Source organism: Oncorhynchus mykiss, chromosome 6 (genome assembly GCF_013265735.2).
Source record: "Oncorhynchus mykiss isolate Arlee chromosome 6, USDA_OmykA_1.1, whole genome shotgun sequence".
Taxonomy (NCBI): domain Eukaryota; kingdom Metazoa; phylum Chordata; class Actinopteri; order Salmoniformes; family Salmonidae; genus Oncorhynchus; species Oncorhynchus mykiss.
The window spans coordinates 51,968,140-51,986,730 of record NC_048570.1 but is presented as its reverse complement, the minus strand read 5'-3'; the positions used below and the strand labels follow the sequence as shown (position 1 = coordinate 51,986,730).

The window sequence follows — 18,591 nt, the reverse complement described above, 5'->3', positions numbered from 1 at the left end:
GTAATTATTCCGAAGCTTTCATCAATTGTCCTGCACCAGGCAAGCTGTGTGTAGCTGGTTTAAAATGATTTATTAATTTGAGTCAATTGGAGGTGTACCTGTGGATGTATTTCAAGGCCTACCTTCAAGCTCAGTGCCTCTTTGCTTGACATCATGGGAAAATCAAAAGAAATCAGCCAAGACCTCAAAAACAAAAAGTAGACCTCGACAAATCTGGTTCATCCTCCACAAGTCTGGTTCATCTGTACAAACAATAGTACACAAGTATAAACACCATGGGACCACGCAGCCGTCATACGGCTCAGGAAGGAGAAGCGTTCTGTCTCCTAGAGATGAACGTACCTTGGTGCGAAAAGTGCAAATCAATCCCAGAATAACAGCAAAAGACTTTATGAAGATTATGGAGGAAACAGGTACAAAAGTATCTATATCCACAGTAAAACGAGTCCTATATTGACATAAGCTGAAAGGCCGTTCTGCAAGGAGCGGCCTGACTGGTGTCTTGAGATGTTGCTTCATTATATCCAAATAATTTTCCTACCTCATGATGCCATCTATTATGTGAAGTGCACCAGTCCCTCCTGCTCCAAAACCGCCATAAAAAAAGCCAGAATACTGTTTGCAACTGCCCATGGGGACCAAGATCGTACTTTTTTGGAGAAATGTCCTCTGGTCTGATGAAACAAAAATAGAAAAAGGGGGAGGCTTGCAAGCCGGAGAACACCATCCCAACCGCAAAGCACGGGGGTGGCAGCATCATGTTATGGGGATGCTTTGCTGCAGGAGGGACTGGTGCACTTCACATAATAGATGGCATCATGAGGTAGGAAAATGATGTGGATATAATGAAGCAACATCTCAAGACACCAGTCAGGAAGTTAAAGCTTGGTCGCAAATGGGTCTTCCAAATGGACAATGACCCCAAGCATACTTCCAAAGTTGTGGATAACAAAGTCAAGGTATTGGAGTGGCCATCACAAAGCCCTGAACTCAATCCTATAGAAAAGTTGTGGGCAGAACTGAAAAAGCGTGTGTGAGCAAGGAGGCCTACAAACCAGACTCAGTTACGCCAGCTCTGTCAGGAGGAATGGGCCAAAATTCACCCAACGTATTGTGGGAAGCTTGTGGAAGGGTATCTGAAACGTTTGACCCAAGTTAAACAGTTTAAAGGCAATCCTACCAAATACTAATTGAGTGTATGTAAACTTCTGACCCACTGGGAATGTGATGAAAGAAATAAAAGCTGAAATGAATAATTATCTCTACTATTATTCTGACATTTCACATTCTTAAAATAAAGTGGCGATCCTAACTGACCTAAAACAGGGAATTTTTACTTGGATTAAATGTCAGGAATGGATTAGGCTGGATTAAATGTCAGTTTAAATGTATTAGGCTAATGTGTATGTCATCTTCCGACAACTTTACTTTGGATGATGCCATCATTGATTGTGTTCCCACCTATAAATATCTGGGCATCTGGATTGCTCGAAAAGCTATCTCACAAAAAGCATGTTGATTAATCAGTTAAGAAATCAATAATTAAAATAGGCGTCCTCTATAGGAACAGGTCCGGTCTTTCGTTATTGCAGAAAACAAATAATTCAGTCAACATTCATTACGGTTATTTACTATGGCAATATCGTCTATATGCATACAGCTGCCACTGTATTGTAGCCATTGGACAAAGTTGATCATAGCGCATTGCAACTTATTATCGGCGATAGGTTGAGTACACATCATTGCATTTTATATCAGAATGTGGGCTGGCCCTCCTTGAAGTGTCATAGAATGATTAATTGCACTCCTTTTGTCTATAAAGCCCTCTTGCATAACCTTCTACCATACCTTAACTTATTGTTAACCTATAGATATACGGGCTACCGGACACAGGCTCAGATGGCTATCTGTAGAGATCCCTTCGATCTCCACTGAGTTGGGTCGATCTGCTTTTAGTTTTTTTGCATCTGGAATGATCTACAATGCACTTTAAAATTGAAGGAATTGGTGCCTCTAGGGCATTTCAGACAGTTGTTAGGGGACCTATTTACTGAAGAATGTGTCTGGTTTTTATGATTGTGTTTGGCCTTTTCTGTATTTTTGTGTATATGAATGTGTATTTTAATGTGTTCATTGTTTTGTATGTATATTGCTGTGCTATACAGGGCTCATCTGGAAAACAGACCTTAGTCTCAGCATTGACTCCTTGTCAAAATAAAGGTTTAAGAAAATGACATTGTAAATTGCATTCATTTTTATTTGTAGACTGTCTGAAATTGGCCTGGGTTAGGCAGCCGGCATTTGATTTGAAAACTACCTGACAGATAAGACAATGTGTTTCTTCTGATAGTGTTAAGTCAGGTTTCCTTGATATTACTAAAGGTGTCCCCCAAGGGTCAATTTTGGACCATGTACTATTTTACTATCTTTAGAAAACAATATTGGTTTGTCTGTAAGAAATTGTAACCTCCACTTGTATGCGGACAATACTGTTGACCTTTCTATTGACAAGGCTCTTCCAGAACTGCAATTTGCCTTTGTTGCTTTGCTGAAAGCAGTTGTTGAACTGAAAGCTGTACTTAATGTAGGTAAGTATATATTATTTTCCAAAAAGCTTAAAAATGTATCTGACGATTTATGCATATAATGGGAGGGTTTCATTACAAAATGCTATATATCCATTTTCAGATGAGCTTTTATTGTTGAAATAATTTATGAAAGAGATTGGTGTGTCTTTTCACAACCTAATCATGGGGTTGTTCAATGACAGACATGTATTTGATTGAACTCTATAATTTGATGGTTTCATTTCAGAGAGACAAATAATCATGTTTTGTTGCAAAGCGCTATATATCCGCCTCATTCGCAGAGAAATAAGTAGTACTGCTAGGTTTTAAACAGTCAAATGTGACAAATTACATTTTTTTTCATAATAAAAACTGTATACATTATGAACTTGTGACACATACGTACACATGGATTTTATGTTGTACAGTAGATATGTGCTAGTAGAGTAGGGGCCTGAGGGCACACACTTAAAACTTCTTTGGGATAGGGGGCAGCATTTTCACTTTTGGATGAATAGCGTACCCAGAGTGAACTGCCTCCTACTCAGTCCCAGATGTGAATAATGCATATTATTATTAGTATTGGATAGGAAACACTCTGAAGTTTCTAAACCTGTTTGAATTATGTATGTGAGTATAACAGAACTCATAAGGCAGGCAAAAACATGAGAAGAAATCCAAACAGGAAGTGGGAAATCTGAGGTTTCTAGTTTTTGAGCCCCTATCAAATTCACAGTGAGATATGGGTTATTTTGCACTTCCTACGGCTTCCACTAGATGTCAACCGTCTTTAGAAAGTTGTTTCAGGCTTCTCCTGTGAAGGAGGGCCGGATGGGAGCTGTTTGACTAAGGGGTCTGCCAGCAGCCTCGTTCTCAGTCATGCTCAATTCACATTCTCTCGTTCCATTGCTTTTCTACAGACAATGGAATTCTCCGGTTGGAACATTATTGAACATTTATGATAAAAACATCCTAAAGATTGATTCTATACTTAGTTTGACAAGTTTCTTTGACCTGTAATATAACTTTTTGAACTTTTTGTCACACTGGACCTGAACGAGCTTTTGGATTTGTTTACCAAACACCCTAACAAAAGAAGCTATTTGGACATAAATGATGGACATTACCGAACAAAACAAGCATTTATTATGGAACTGCGATTCCTGGGAGTGCATTCTGATGAAGATATTCAAAGGTAAGTGAATATTTACAGTGCCTTGCGAAAGTATTCGGCCCCCTTGAACTTTGCGACCTTTTGCCACATTTCAGGCTTCAAACATAAAGATATAAAACTGTATTTTTTTGTGAAGAATCAACAACAAGTGGGACACAATCATGAAGTGGAACGACATTTATTGGATATTTCAAACTTTTTTAACAAATCAAAAACTGAAAAATTGGGTGTGCAAAATTATTCAGCCCCTTTACTTTCAGTGCAGCAAACTCTCTCCAGAAGTTCAGTGAGGATCTCTGAATGATCCAATGTTGACCTAAATGACTAATGATGATAAATACAATCCACCTGTGTGTAATCAAGTCTCCGTATAAATGCACCTGCACTGTGATAGTCTCAGAGGTCTGTTAAAAGCGCAGAGAGCATCATGAAGAACAAGGAACACACCAGGCAGGTCCGAGATACTGTTGTGAAGAAGTTTAAAGCCGGATTTGGATACAAAAAGATTTCCCAAGCTTTAAACATCCCAAGGAACACTGTGCAAGCGATAATATTGAAATGGAAGGAGTATCAGACCACTGCAAATCTACCAAGACCTGGCCATCCCTCTAAACTTTCAGCTCATACAAGGAGAAGACTGATCAGAGATGCAGCCAAGAGGCCCATGATCACTCTGGATGAACTGCAGAGATCTACAGCTGAGGTGGGAGACTCTGTCCATAGGACAACAATCAGTCGTATATTGCACAAATCTGGCCTTTATGGAAGAGTGGCAAGAAGAAAGCCATTTCTTAAAGATATCCATAAAAAGTGTTGTTTAAAGTTTGCCACAAGCCACCTGGGAGACACACCAAACATGTGGAAGAAGGTGCTCTGGTCAGATGAAACCAAAATTGAACTTTTTGGCAACAATGCAAAACGTTATGTTTGGCGTAAAAGCAACACAGCTGAACACACCATCCCCACTGTCAAACATGGTGGTGGCAGCATCATGGTTTGGGCCTGCTTTTCTTCAGCAGGGACAGGGAAGATGGTTAAAATTGATGGGAAGATGGGTGGAGCCAAATACAGGACCATTCTGGAAGAAAACCTGATGGAGTCTGCAAAAGACCTGAGACTGGGACGGAGATTTGTCTTCCAACAAGACAATGATCCAAAACATAAAGCAAAATCTACAATGGAATGGTTCAAAAATAAACATATCCAGGTGTTAGAATGGCCAAGTCAAAGTCCAGACCTGAATCCAATCGAGAATCTGTGGAAAGAACTGAAAACTGCTGTTCACAAATGCTCTCCATCCAACCTCACTGAGCTCGAGCTGTTTTGCAAGGAGGAATGGGAAGAAATTTCAGTCTCTCGATGTGCAAAACTGATAGAGACATACCCCAAGCGACTTACAGCTGTAATCACAGCAAAAGGTGGCGCTACAAAGTATTAACTTAAGGGGGCTGAATAATTTTGCACGCCCAATTTTTCAGTTTTTGATTTGTTAAAAAAGTTTGAAATATCCAATAAATATCGTTCCACTTCATGATTGTGTCCCACTTGTTGTTGATTCTTCACAAAAAAATACAGTTTTATATCTTTATGTTTGAAGCCTGAAATGTGGCAAAAGGTCGCAAAGTTCAAGGGGGCCGAATATTTTCGCAAGGCACTGTATAATGCTATTTATGACTGATGTTGACATGGCAGATATTTATTTTGGCTGGTTTGGGCTCTGAGCGCCGTTCTCAGATTATGCTTTTTCCGTAAAGTTTTTTTGAAATCTGATACAGTGGTTGCATTAAGGAGAAGTGTATCTAAAGTTTCATGCATAACACTTGAATTTTCATCAACATTTATAATGAGTATTTCTGTCAATTCAAGTGGCTCTCTGCAATATCACTGCATGTTTTGGAACTACTGAACATAACACGCCAATGTAAAATATGATTTTTGGATATAAATATGAACTTTACCGAACAAAGCCTACATGTATTGTGTATGAAGTCCTATGAATGAAGTCCTATGAGTGTCATCTGATGAAGATCATCAAAGGTTAGTGATTCATTTTATCTCTATTTGTGCTTTTTGTGACTCCTCTTTTTGGATGGAAAAATGGCTGGGTTTTTTTGTGAGTTGGTGGTGACCTAACATAATCGTTTGTGGAGCCTTCGTTGTAAAGCATTTTTTAAATCAGACACTGTGTTTGGATTAACAAGGATTTTATCTTTAAAATGGTGCCTAATACGTGTATGTTTGATAAATTTGATTTATGAGATTTCTGTTGATTTATATTTGGTGCTCTGCAATTTCATTGGCTGTTTGCGAGCGGTTCCGCAAGCGGAACGGTGTTCCCAGTCCTAGACAGGTTAATATGTGACCCATTTCAGGAAAAAAGGTGTATGTCGCGGGTCACTACGATATCAAAGGAGATGGTGTAAACGCCTGTCACCGGATTATATCTTCAAACTAAGGGCAACCATGGCATCCGTGACAGGCATCCATGACATTCAACCATGATGCATACGGGTAAGAAAGTCTAGCTAGCTAAATTTTCAGATATTACAAGTTTAAAATATTTACAAAGTTGTCTTAATTTCTAGTTAAAGTGTACTGTTAGCTAGCTAACATTAGCTGGCTGGCTCGCTAGCTAATGTTATGTGTGATCTTATTATTCATATCTCAGTGCCATTTGCTTGGCTAGTTATAGCCTAAATTTAGCTAGCTAACATTGAACCTGGTTGGTTAGCTACCTGCAGATTCATGCAGGGTTGTAAAGTCATGAGTTGGGATTATGGTTCATTGTTTACCTAGCTAGCTAGCTACATGTCTTAACAAAAGACTCTACTATGCAAGTAACCATTTCAGGTGAGTTCGTAAATTCAGTATGGCCATCTACTCCAATTTCAGAGCACTCATCTGAGTGTGCCAGAGCGCAGAATAACTGATGAATTTACAACCGCTCAGTAAACGTAGGCAAAAAAGCGGCATTAACTTGTTGCCAGCAGCACAGTTGCAGTCACCAATGCTCTGGATAACATGAAAACAGCCTTTTCTCAAAAGTGAGGTTGCGAGATTATCAGCTTTCAAAGCAGAATTACTTTCCCATTGTTCCTCAAATGCAGTGTATGATATACCATTTTGTAGCTCTGTGTCTCTGCTTTTATCTCTGCTTTATCTTTTTTTTTTTGCTTCATAAGACTGAATCAAGGCGATCGCTCACATATGTTGTGAAATCTGTTGTGAATGTGTTGTAAAGTACCTGTTTGCCTTGGCAGCAGCTAATGGGAATCCATAATAAATACAAATACGAATACAATATAAAACATTTGAAAAAATGTATTTGTTACATACGCCGAATACAACCACTGTAAACTTTACCATGAAATGCATGCTTACGAGCCTTTCCCAGCAATGCAGAGTATAAAAAAATAAATAATAAAAACTCTAACACAAGAGGAATGAAATACACAAGAATGAACCTACAGTGCCTTCAGGGGCCACAGTGTCTCCTGACCCCTCCTGTCTCAGCCTCCAGTATTTATGCTGCAGTAGTTTATGTGTCGGGGGGCTAGGGTCAGTTAGTTATATCTGGAGTACTTCTTCTGTCCTATCCGGTGTCCTGTGTGAATTTAAGTATGCACTCTCTAATTCTCTCTTTCTTTCTCTCTCTCGGAGGACCTGAGCTCTAGGACCATGCCTCAGGACTACCTGACAAGATAACTCCTTGCTGTCCCCAGTCCACCTGGCCGTGCTGCTGCTCCAGTTTCAACTGTTCTGCCTGTGATTATTATTATTTGACCATGCTGGTCATTTATGAATATTTGAACATCTTGGCCATGTTCTGTTATAATCTCCACCCGGCACAGCCAGAAGAGGACTGGCCACCCCACATAGCCTGGTTCCTCTCTAGGTTTCTTCCTACGTTTTGGCCTTTCTAGGGAGTTTTTCCTAGCCACCGTGCTTCTACACCTGCATTGCTTGCTGTTTGGGGTTTTAGGCTGGGTTTCTGTACAGCACTTTGAGATATCAGCTGATGTACGAAGGGCTATATAAATAAATTTGATTTGATTCAGAAAGTATTCACACCCCTTTACTTTTACCACATAGTGTTGTGTTACAGCCTGAATTTAAAATAGATTGCATCGAGATTTTGTGTCACACATCTACACACAATACCCTATAATGTCAAAGTAATAATGTTGAGAAATATATATATAAAATGTCAAAGCGGAAATGTCTTAAGTCAATGAAACCCATTTGTTTTGGCACACCTAAATACATTCAGGAGTAAAAATGTGCTCAAGAAATCGCATAATAAGTTGCATGGATGCATTCCGTGTTAAATAATAGTAGTAACTATGATTTTTTAATTATGTTAACCACTATTACTCCCCACTGTACTCCACACATACAATTATCTGTGAAGTCCTTCAATCGAGTAGTGAATTTCAAGCAGAGACTCAACCACAATGACCAGGGAGGTTTATCAAAGAAGGGCAACGATTGGTAGATAAAATAGATGTAAATAAACAATTTTAAAAAGCAGACGCCAAATATTCCTTTGAGCATGGTGAAGTTATTAATTAGGCTTTGGATGGGTATCAAGTCACCCAGTCACTACAAAGATACAGTTGTTCTTCCTAACTCAATTGCCGGAAAGGAAGGTAACTGCTCAGGGTTTTAACCAACATAGTTGAATTGTTTTGATATGAAAAAACTAAGGATAGAGGTAGTTACTCCACAATACTCTATACAATACTAAGGTAGTTACTCCACAATATTAACCTTAATGACAGAGTGAAAAGAAGGAAGCCTGTACAGAATACACATATTCCAAAACATGCATCCTGTTTGCAACAAGGCACTTAAGTAATACTGCAAAACATGTGAAAAATAAATGTACTTTTTGTCCTGAATAAAAAGCATTATGTTTGGGGCAAATCCAACACATCACTGATTACCACTCTTCATATTTTCAAGCATGTGGTGGCTGCATCATGTTATGGGTATGCTTGTCATTGGCAAGGACTAGGGAGTTTTTTAGGATAAAAAGAAACGGAATACAGATATAAGCACAGGCAAAATCCTAGAGAAAAACCTGGTTCAGTCTGCTTTCCAACAGACACTAGGAGACAAATTCAACTTTCAGCAGGACAATAATCTAAAACACAAGGCCACATCTACACCGGAGTTGCTTACCAAGACAACATTTAATGTTCCTGAGATTGCCTAGTTACAGTTTTGGCTTAAATCGTCTTGAAAATATATTTCAAGTCTTGCTGTCTAGCAATTATCAACAATCAACGTGACAGAGCTTGAAGGATTTTAAAAAGACAAATGGGCAAATATTGTACAATCGAGGTGTGCAAAGCTCTTAAAGCCCAAAAGACTCACAGCTGTTATTGCTGCCAAAGGTGCTTCTAAAACATATTGACTCAAGGGGTGTAAACACACACGTAAATGAGAAATTTCTGTATTTCATGTTGAATACATTTGCAAACATTTCTAAAACACGTTTTTGTTTTGTCATTATGGGCTATTGTGTGTAGATGGGTGAGAAAAACAATGAATTCAATCCATTTTGAATGTAACACAACAAAATGTGGAATAAGTCAGGAGGTATTCATACTTTCTGAAGGCACTACAGGGAGTACCAGATTAATGTGCAGGGGTACGAGGTATTTGAGGTAGATATGTACATAAAGGCAGGGTAAAGTGACTAGGCATCATGATAGATAATAATAGTAGTAAAATAAAGAGCAGAGTAGCATCGGCAAATGATGAGTGTAAAAGTGTGTGTGTATGTGTATTTTGAGTGTATGTGTGTGTGTGTTGTGTCGGTATGCGTGTGTGTGTATCAATACAGTAACATGAGATCTGTATGTAAAATATTTACATTTTATCATTTGAGTCATTTAGCAGATGCTCTTATCCAGAGTGACTTAGTCCACTCATCTTAAGGTCGCTAGGTTAGACAACCACATATCACAGTCAAATATATAGGATACGAACATTCCATTCTAGCTAAACAATAAATATATAGCATTTTGCCACAAAACCCATTATAATACTAACATTTATGAATAAGCAAATTTGAGAACAGTCATATTTTACACACTGATGAAAAAACACAAATGTGAAAAATTGGTGAATGTAGCATTGAACGTTTCCCTGCTTCTAAATATCTGGGTATCTGGATTGTTGACAAGCTATCTTCCAAAAATCATATTGATGGGTTAGTTAAAAGTTAAGAATTATAATGAGCTTCCTTTATAGGAATAGGGCATGCCTTTCATTAAATAGTAGAAAACAAATTGTTCAGTTGACATTCCGGCTTTACACTATGGTGATATCGTCTATATGAATGCAGCTACCACTGTATTGAAGGCAATGGACCCAGTGTGTCATAGCACACCAAACTTTAATGCAGGCGATAGGTTCAGTACACATCACTGCATTCTGTATCAGAAAGTAGGTTGGCCATCTCCAGTCTCATAGATCAATGCCCTGCTCTCTTTTGGTTTATAAAGCCCTCTTATGCAAACTTTCACCTTACCTTACAGACATACGAGTCACCAGACACGATCAGAGGAATGGCTGATGCTAGATGTCACAATGATCACTATAGGTAAATCTGCATTCAGTTATTTTACGACCTATGTATGGAATGATATGCAGAGCTCTCTGCACCTTGATGCTCTGGTGCCTCTAGAGCAGTTCAAGTTGTTAAACTTTTGTGACTAGGTGCCAGCATTTTCATTTTTGGAAAAAAAATGTTCCCGTAGTAAACGGGATATTTTGTCAGGACAAGATGCTACAATATGCATATAATTGACAGCTTAGGATAGAAAACACTCTAAAGTTTCCAAAACTGTAAAAATATTGTCTGTGAGTATAACAGAACTGATGTTGCAGGCGAAAGCCTGAGAAAAATCCAATCCGGAAGTGCCTCATGTTTTGAAAGCGCTGCATTCCATTGCGTCCCTATTGAGCAGTGAATGGGCTATCAACCAGATTACTCTTTCTCCGTATTCCCGAAGGTGTCTACAGCATTGTGAGGTAGTTTTACGCATTTATGTTGAAGAATACCCGTAGGCGGCAACATTGCGCAAGTGGTCACCTGATGCTCCCAGAGAGATTCTCGCGTAAAATACAGAGGTAGCCATTACTCCAATCGGTCCAACTGAAAAACTAATTGTCCTGATGGATATATTATCGAATAGATATTTGAAAAACACCTTGAGGATTGATTATAAACAACGTTTGCCATGTTTCTGTCGATATTATGGAGATAATTTGGAATATTCTTCGCCGTTTTCGTGACTGCAATTTCCGGGTGATTTCTCAGCCAAACCTGAAGAATAGCTAGCTATTTCGCCTACAAAAATAATATTTTTGGAAAAAAGAAACATTTGTTATCTAACTGGGAGTCTCGTGAGTGAAAACATCCGAAGCTCATCAAAGGTAAACGATTTAATTTGATTGCTTTTCTGATTTCCGTGACCAAGTTAGCTGCTGCTAGCTGGACAAAATGCTATCGATAAAAATGCTATCGATAAACTTACACAAATGCTTGTCTAGCTATGGCTGTAAAGCATATTTTGAAAATCTGAGATGACAGGGTGATTAACAAAAGGCTAAGCTGTGTCTCAATATATTTCAATTGTGATTTTCATGAATATTTATGTCCGTTGCGTTATGCTAATTAGTGTCAGATGATGACAACGGTCCCGTTCACGGGATGGGGTGTCACTAGAGGTTAATTGAGGACCTCTAACCTCTTTGTTAGGGAATGTGTTTGCTTCTTAAATTGCTTGTAGTATTGTATGTTCTCATTATGTTTAATGGTTGAATGTTGTAAATGTTATAAATTGTGTTCATGCAGAGCTCCCTTGGAAAAGAAGCCTTGGTCCCAATAGACCAAGATAAAAACAAAATAAAGATCAAATAAAATAGGTGTCTCCAAATATGTCACACACGTACCTCTTCTTTATCCTTCAGAGTGCTTTCCAGTTCCTCAATGGTCTGGTTTAGCTCCGTCTTCTGGGATTTGATCACAGGGGTCTGCGAGTTCTGGCACTCTAGCTCAGTCACCTAGACACACATGCACGCACACACACATAGACAAAATAAATTAGAAATAAGATACACACATAAACTGAACAAATACCATTGATGCGCCACACACCATTCCCATCTCTCTCCCATGTCTTCTGCCTCCTCACCCGTTTGTGGAGTCTCTCGGCCTCCTCCTGGTAGGCAGCCAGTTGTTGTTTCCACTGTTTTACGTTAGCTGTGGACTCCAGCAGAGTGGCTGTTAGCTTAGCATTGTTCCCCTTTAGAGCTGATAGCTCTGCCTCCCAGTGCTTATTGATGGAGGGGCTGGGAAAGAGGACACATTAACATGATTACTTTATAAGAACAGAACAAAAGGTAACATACTACAGTGGGGCAAAAAAGTATTTAGTCAGCCACCAATTGTGCAAGTTCTCCCACTTAAAAATATGAGAGAGGCCTGTAATTTTCATCAGAGGTACACTTCAACTATGACAGACAAAATGAAAAAAGAAAATCCAGAAAATCACATTGTAGGATTTTTAATGAATTTATTTGCAAATGATGGTGGAAAATAAGTATTTGGTCACCTACAAACAAGCAATATTTCTGGCTCTCACAGACCTGTAACTTCTTCTTTAAGAGGCTCCTCTGTCCTCCACTCGTTACCTGTATTAATTGCACCTGTTTGAACTTGTTATCAGTATAAAAGACACCTGTCCACAACCTCAAACAGTCACACTCCAAACTCCACTGTGGCCAAGACCAAAGAGCTGTCAAAGGACACCAGAAACAAAATTGTAGACCTGCACCAGGCTGGGAAGACTGAATCGGCAATAGGTAAGCAGCTTGGTTTGAAGAAATCAACTGTGGGAGCAATTATTAGGAAATGGAAGACATACAAGACCACTGATAATCTCCCTGGATCTGGGGCTCCACGCAAGATCTCACCCCGTGGGGTCAAAATGATCACAAGAACGGTGAGCAAAAATCCCAGAACCACACGGGGGGACCTAGTGAATGACCTGCAGAGAGCTGGGACCAAAGTAACAAAGCCTACCATCAGTAACACACTACGCTGTCAGAGACTCAAATTCTGCAGTGCCAGACGTGTCCCCATGCTTAGCCAGTACATGTCCAGGCCCGTCTGAAGTTTGCTAGAGCGCATTTGGATGATCCAGAAGAAGATTGGGAGAATGTCATATGGTTAGATGAAACAAAATATAACTTTTTGGTAAAAACTCAACTCGTCGTGTTTGGAGGACAAAGAATGCTGAGTTGCATCCAAAGAACACCATACCTACTGTGAAGCCTGGGGGTGGAAACATCATGCTTTGGGGCTGTTTTTCTGCAAAGGGACCAGGACGACTGATCTGTGTAAAGGAAATAATGAATGGGGCCATGTATTGTGAGATTTTGAGTGAAAACCTCCTTCCATCAGCAAGGGCATTGAAGATGAAACGTGGCTGGGTCTTTCAGCATGACAATGATCCCAAACACACCGCCCGGGCAACGAAGGAGTGGCTTCGTAAGAAGCATTTCAAGGTCCTTGAGTGGCCTAGCCAGTCTCCAGATCTCAACCCCATAGAAAATCTTTGCAGGGAATTGAAAGTCCGTGTTGCCCAGCAACAGCCCCAAAACATCACTGCTCTAGAGGAGATCTGCATGGAGGAATGGGACAAAATACCAGCAACAGTGTGTGAAAACCTTGTGAAGACTTACAGAAAACGTTTGACCTCTGTCATTGCCAACAAAGGGTATATAACAAAGTATTGAGATAAACTGTTGTTATTGACCAAATACTTATTTTCCACCATAATTTGCAAATAAATTCATTAAAAATCCTACAATGTGATATTCTGGATTTTTTTCTTCTCATTTTGTCTGTCATGGTTGAAGTGAACCTATGATGAAAATTACAGGCCTCTCATCTTTTTAAGTGGGAGAACTTGCACAATTGGTGGCTGACTAAATACTTGTTTGCCCCACTGTATGTGACAATCCGCTGTAATCAGGAGATGAGATCAGTCATGCTGAGACCAAGGTCTCTTTTACAGATGAGCCCTATATCAAACATACACATCAAGTGTACACTGTACTGTACACTGAGTGTACAAACATTAACCTCTTGAACCTATAGGGGCGCTGTGTCATTATTGGATAAAAAGACGTGCCCGTTTTAAGCGCAATATTTTGTCACGAAAAGATGCTCGACTACGCATGGAATTGACAGCCTTGGAAAGACACAACTCTGACGTCTCCAAAATTGCAAAGATATTATCTGTGCGTGCCCCAGAACTAATGCAACAGGCGAAACCAAGATGATGTTTCATACAGGAAATGCCCCGGATTCTGAAGGCGCTGTGTTCCAATGTCTCCTTATATGGCTGTGAATGCGCCAGGAATGAGCCTGCGCTTTCTGTATATTCCCCGAGGTGTCTGCAGCATTGTGACGTGTTTGTAGGCATATCGTTGGAAGATTGACCATAAGAGACTACATTTACCTGGTGTCCCGCCCGGTGTCCTGTGTGCGTAATCAGTAAGTCCATGCGCGTTCCATTTCTTCAGAATTGAAAGTAAACTGCCACGATGGAGTTTATCGTCGATAGATATGTGAAAAACACATTGAGGATTGATTCTAAACATCGTTTGCCATGTTTCTGTCGATATTATGGAGTTAATTTGGAAAAAAGTTCGCGTTTTAATGATTTTTTTTTTTTTTTTTCTCCTTACCCAAACGTGATGAACAAAACGGAGTGATTAGTCGACACAAATAATATTTTTTGTAAAAACGGAACATTTGCTATCTAACAGAGTCTCCTCATTGAAAACATCTGAAGTTCTTCAAAGGTAAATTATTTTATTTGAATGCTTTTATGGTTTTTTGTGGAAAATGTTGCATGCTGAATGCTAGGCTTAATGCAATGCTAGGCTATCAATACTCTTACACAAATGCTTGTTTAGCTATGGTTCAAAAGCATATTTTGAAAATCTGCGATGACAGTGTTGTTAACAAAAGGCTAAGCTTGAGAGCAAATAGATTAATTTCATTTCATTAGCCATTTTCATGAATAGTTAACGTTGTGTTATGCTAATGAGCTTGCTGATAGATTTACACAATCCTGGATACAAGGTTTATTTCATAGCTAAACGTGACGCAGAAAACGGAGCGATTTGTCCTAAACAAATAATCTTTCAGGAAAAACTGAACATTTGCTATCTGAGAGTCTCCTCATTGAAAACATCTGAAGTTCTTCAAAGGTAAATGATTTTATTTGAATGCTTTTCTGTTTTTTTGTGTAAATGTTGCCAGCTGAATGCTAATGCTAAATGCTACGTTAGCCATCAATACTGTTACACAAATGCTCGTTTTGCAATGGTTGAGAAGCATATTTTGAAAATCTGAGATGACAGTGTTGTTAACAAAAGGCTAAGCTTGAGAGCTAGCATATTTATTTCATTTCATTTGCGATTTTCATGAATAGTTAACGTTGCGTTATGGTAATGAGCTTGAGTCTGTATTCACGATCCCGGATCCGGGATGGGGAGATCAGAAAGGTTAAGAACACCATCCTAATATTGAGGTCACACCCCTCAACTCATTGGGGCATGGAATCTACACGGTGTCAAAAGTGTTCCACAGGGATGCTGGCCCATGTTGACTCCAATGCTTCCCACAGTTTTGTCAAGTTGGCTGGATGTCCTATTAGTGGTGGACCATTCTTGGTACACACGGGAAACTGTTTAGCATGAAAATCCCAGCAGCGTTGCCGTTCTTGACACAAACCAGTGCGACCTGGCACCTACTACCATGTCCCGTTCCATCAGAAGAAACACATTGTGTCCTGTTTTTCAGGTAGTTTTCAAACCAAATGCAAGCTGCCTGACTGAGGCCAATTTCAGACAGTCTACAAATTAATAATAAATGGTCAACAGTGTCAAAAGCCTTCAACAGGTACATGAAAAGGTCAGCACAATGCTGCCTTTTGTCCACGCAATTTACAGTCTCATTTATCACCAAAGAAGCAGCAGATATAATGCTATGATATGGCTTGAAACTCGACTGGTGGACAGTTAGAATACATTTTGAAGCTAGAAAATATCTAAGCTGAGTGTTGATTAAATATTATTTTTAATTGCTAGGCAAGATAGTTAATGTCAGAGGGGCAACCACCTTCGTGGAGAGGGAGTACATGGGCAGCCTTCCAGGCCTTAGTGATAGCACCCAAAATAATTGTCAGATTAAAAATATGTGTCAATGATTCCACAATTAGGGGAGCAGAAAGCTGCAGTAAGAAAGATGCTAGACTCTGACACAACTTGATAAAGCAGAGAGGGAGATAAATTTCCACACTTCAGTGGATTAACTGTTTTCCAAAATTTTGACAGATCACCAGCAGTCTAAAAACATATATATAACCGTAACATGCAACAATTTTAAGATTTTACTGAGTTACAGTTCATATAAGGAAATCAGTGAATTTAAATCAATTCATTAGGCCCTAATCTGTGGATTTCACATGACTGGGAATACATATTTGAATCTGTTTTTAAAAAAGTAGGTGCATGGATCAGAAAGCAAGTCAGTATCTGGTGTGACCACCATTTGCCTCATGCAGCGCAACAAATCTCCTTCGCATAGAGTTGATAATGGCCTGTGGAATGTTGTCCCACTCTTCAATGGTTGTGCGAAGTTGCTGAATACTGACAGGAACTGGAATAAGCTGTCGTACACGTCTATCCAGTGCATCCCAAACATGCTCAATGGGTGGCATGTCTGGTGAATATTCAGGCCATGGAAGAACTGGGACAATTTCAGTTTCCAGGAATGTGGCTGTGCTTTATCATGCTGAAACATGAGGTGATGTCAGCAGATGGATAGTACTACAATGCTCACTAACAGGGATGTAAACAAATTTGTGCACAAAATTTGAGAGAAATAAGCTTTATGTGCGTATGGAACATTTATGGGATCTTTTATTTCAGCTCATGAAACATTGAACTAACACTTTACATGTTGTGTCTATATTATTGTTCAGTGTATTTCTTAATTGCCTGAAAAGCTGCCAATCAGCTACAATCCGTTCTTCTATTTTTGGCCAAGGCCTGATTTATCGTCATAACAAGATCTGAAAGTTCTATAGCGAATCAAGGATTCGTTCAAATTTTTACTGCAAGGCGTTTAACACTAGATCCACTGGGCCTCAAGGGACCCTCCTTTTTTCTGACCACAACATTCTAACAGTGTAATTCATTCATTTCATATATGCTAGGGCAAAAAAAAGATCACTTGATTGTGTTTATTAAGGTGTTAGGTAACATGTATATAGCCTCGTTATTGTTATGTCATTTTCAATGTTTTTAAATAGGATATCCAATAGGCCTCCCTCTGTAGAAGGATCTCGATGTTACCTCCACTCCTTGGTGGAGCAACATGCTCAACGTCTGTGTATTTGAGGGAGGAGATGGGATGGTTAGCTTCAACAAAGTGAGCTGAGACTGGATAGTCAGTGTTCTTACACCTGATTGAGCTGCGGTGTTCAGCTATGCATTGTTTAAATTGTATTTGTGTTTGTCCTATGAAGGCTTTCCCACATGAACAGGTGATGAGATAGATTACTCCCGTGAGATGATACCACTGACAGGGATTTTTCAACCTGTATGTGTGTGTCTGAAGCAGGATGTTTTTGTAGTGCTATTATTGCACTGTGAGCATGAGCCACATTTATAGTTCCCATTTGGAATGGGTGTCAAGAGAGTCTGAGTGGGCTCAGGGTGCAGGTCAAATCTCACTAAGCTATCCCCAATATTGCGACCACACTTATAGACCACCAGTGGGGGTTATTTGAAGAGGTGTGACATTTCTTGTCTGAATGCAGAATATGCCAGTGCTTTTTCAGGATTGTTTTCATTTTCTCTGAACACTTGGGGTACTTAGTGCAAAATACTGTTGCATTGTTTTTCTTCTTTGGTTTAGTTTTCAGCAATTCCTGTCTTGGTTTTTGAGATATTTTCATCATTGCAACATCAAGAGTTTTTTGTACTTGCTAGTGTACAAGTTCGCCAAATCAAAAGTGGCCAGCAGGGTGCCCTCTGGTATCCTTCCTAAGCCCTCTTCAATGAGATCATCTGACTAGTGTCTTTTATATTATATTCTCAACCATCGGATTAATGCGGTGGTCCACAAATGTAGAAATGTTGAACGTCACAGAGTCAATTGCTGCTACAATGGATCTACCTGGGGTAGGAGACACTTGTGTTTTTCAGCGACTGTATGAAAGGTTGGTATCTTAGGAAATTTCACACATTGAAATTCACATTCTTTGTTGCTGATTTGTCCTGATTCCAAACAGCTTTCCACTGTGGGAGTGATAGAAGTCACCTTTAGATAGTTGTCATTCATAGTCACATTTGTTTTGTATACAAATTCCTCCTCCTTTGTCAAATTTTTTGGGGGATATTTGAATTATATTTTCTATGAACAAGTCTTATAAATTAATATATTATTTATACAGTACACCCAATATGTTCCCCCTGTTGATGATGCTTATTGTGCACTATGGTTTAACCAAAAGATTACATGTAACAAAAATGTAATGAAATTGTAAACAATTAAATATATATGTGAAATGTAATTAAACAATATTGTATATTGATGCTAATCTTATGCTAATGTAGCAATAGTCTAATATATTCAATATGCTGTAAACTATTGTCTTTTAACAGTTCCACTCAATTCATTCAAATCAACCTAATAATTATGACACACCTCTCACTATTGTCATTGGTTGCACTAATTGCACTGTTTTG

At 39.1% G+C, this 18,591-nt stretch overlaps 1 protein-coding gene across 2 annotated transcripts in view; it reads right to left on the bottom strand.

Moving 5' to 3' along the window:
* homer1b (homer scaffold protein 1b) overlaps nucleotides 1-18,591 on the bottom strand; it is a 123,593-nt gene that overhangs the window by 20,145 nt on the left and 84,857 nt on the right. For both annotated transcript variants that reach the window (XM_021606787.2, XM_021606786.2), the window contains 2 exons: nucleotides 11,952-12,108; nucleotides 11,710-11,820 (listed from right to left, as the gene is read on the bottom strand). In XM_021606787.2, the coding sequence (XP_021462462.2) occupies nucleotides 11,710-11,820; nucleotides 11,952-12,108 (268 nt within the window). The remainder of the gene's footprint in view (nucleotides 1-11,709; nucleotides 11,821-11,951; nucleotides 12,109-18,591) is intronic.